Source organism: Myotis brandtii, unplaced genomic scaffold, assembly GCF_000412655.1.
Source record: "Myotis brandtii unplaced genomic scaffold, ASM41265v1 scaffold463, whole genome shotgun sequence".
Lineage (NCBI taxonomy): Eukaryota > Metazoa > Chordata > Mammalia > Chiroptera > Vespertilionidae > Myotis > Myotis brandtii.
Window position 1 is genome coordinate 879,289 of NW_005367694.1, and position 457 is coordinate 879,745.

At 67.2% G+C, this 457-nt stretch overlaps 1 protein-coding gene across 1 annotated transcript in view; it reads right to left on the reverse strand.

The window, feature by feature from the left end:
• HCAR1 (hydroxycarboxylic acid receptor 1) overlaps nt 1-455 on the reverse strand; it is a gene marked incomplete at its 5' end in the record, with an annotated part of 1,127 nt that extends 672 nt beyond the window's left edge. Inside the window, one exon of the mRNA XM_014547019.1 lies at nt 7-455. Coding sequence (XP_014402505.1) covers nt 7-455 — 449 coding nt within the window. The remainder of the gene's footprint in view (nt 1-6) is intronic.
• Between the last annotated feature and the right edge of the window lie 2 nt (nt 456-457).

The window sequence follows — 457 nt, forward strand, 5'->3', positions numbered from 1 at the left end:
TCCAGCAGCAGGTACAGCGTGCCCAGGATGACCACGGCCCAGAGCGCGCAGGCCACGCCGGCCGCCGTGCGGTTGGAGATGGCGTTGGCCACGTGGTGCGGGTGCACCACCTTGAAGTAGCGGTCCACGGCCACCACGGTGAGGAAGACGATGCTGCCGGCCCGGTTCATGGCCAGCATGAAGAGCACCAGCCGGCAGGGCGCGTCCCCGAAGGCCCAGCGCCGGTCCCGGCGGTAGTAGTCGGTCCGAAAGGGCAGGCAGACCATGAGGAGGAAGTCGGCCACCGCCAGGTTGAACAGGTAGATGGTGCTGGGCTTCCAGGTCTTCATGCAGAAGCAGAAGCCACACAGGGCCATGCCGTTGCCCAGGGCGCCCAGCACGAAGAACAGGACCAGCAGCGGCGGCATCACCTGCGAGATGGGGTCCCCCTGGATGAGGCAGCACGACCCGTTGTCCA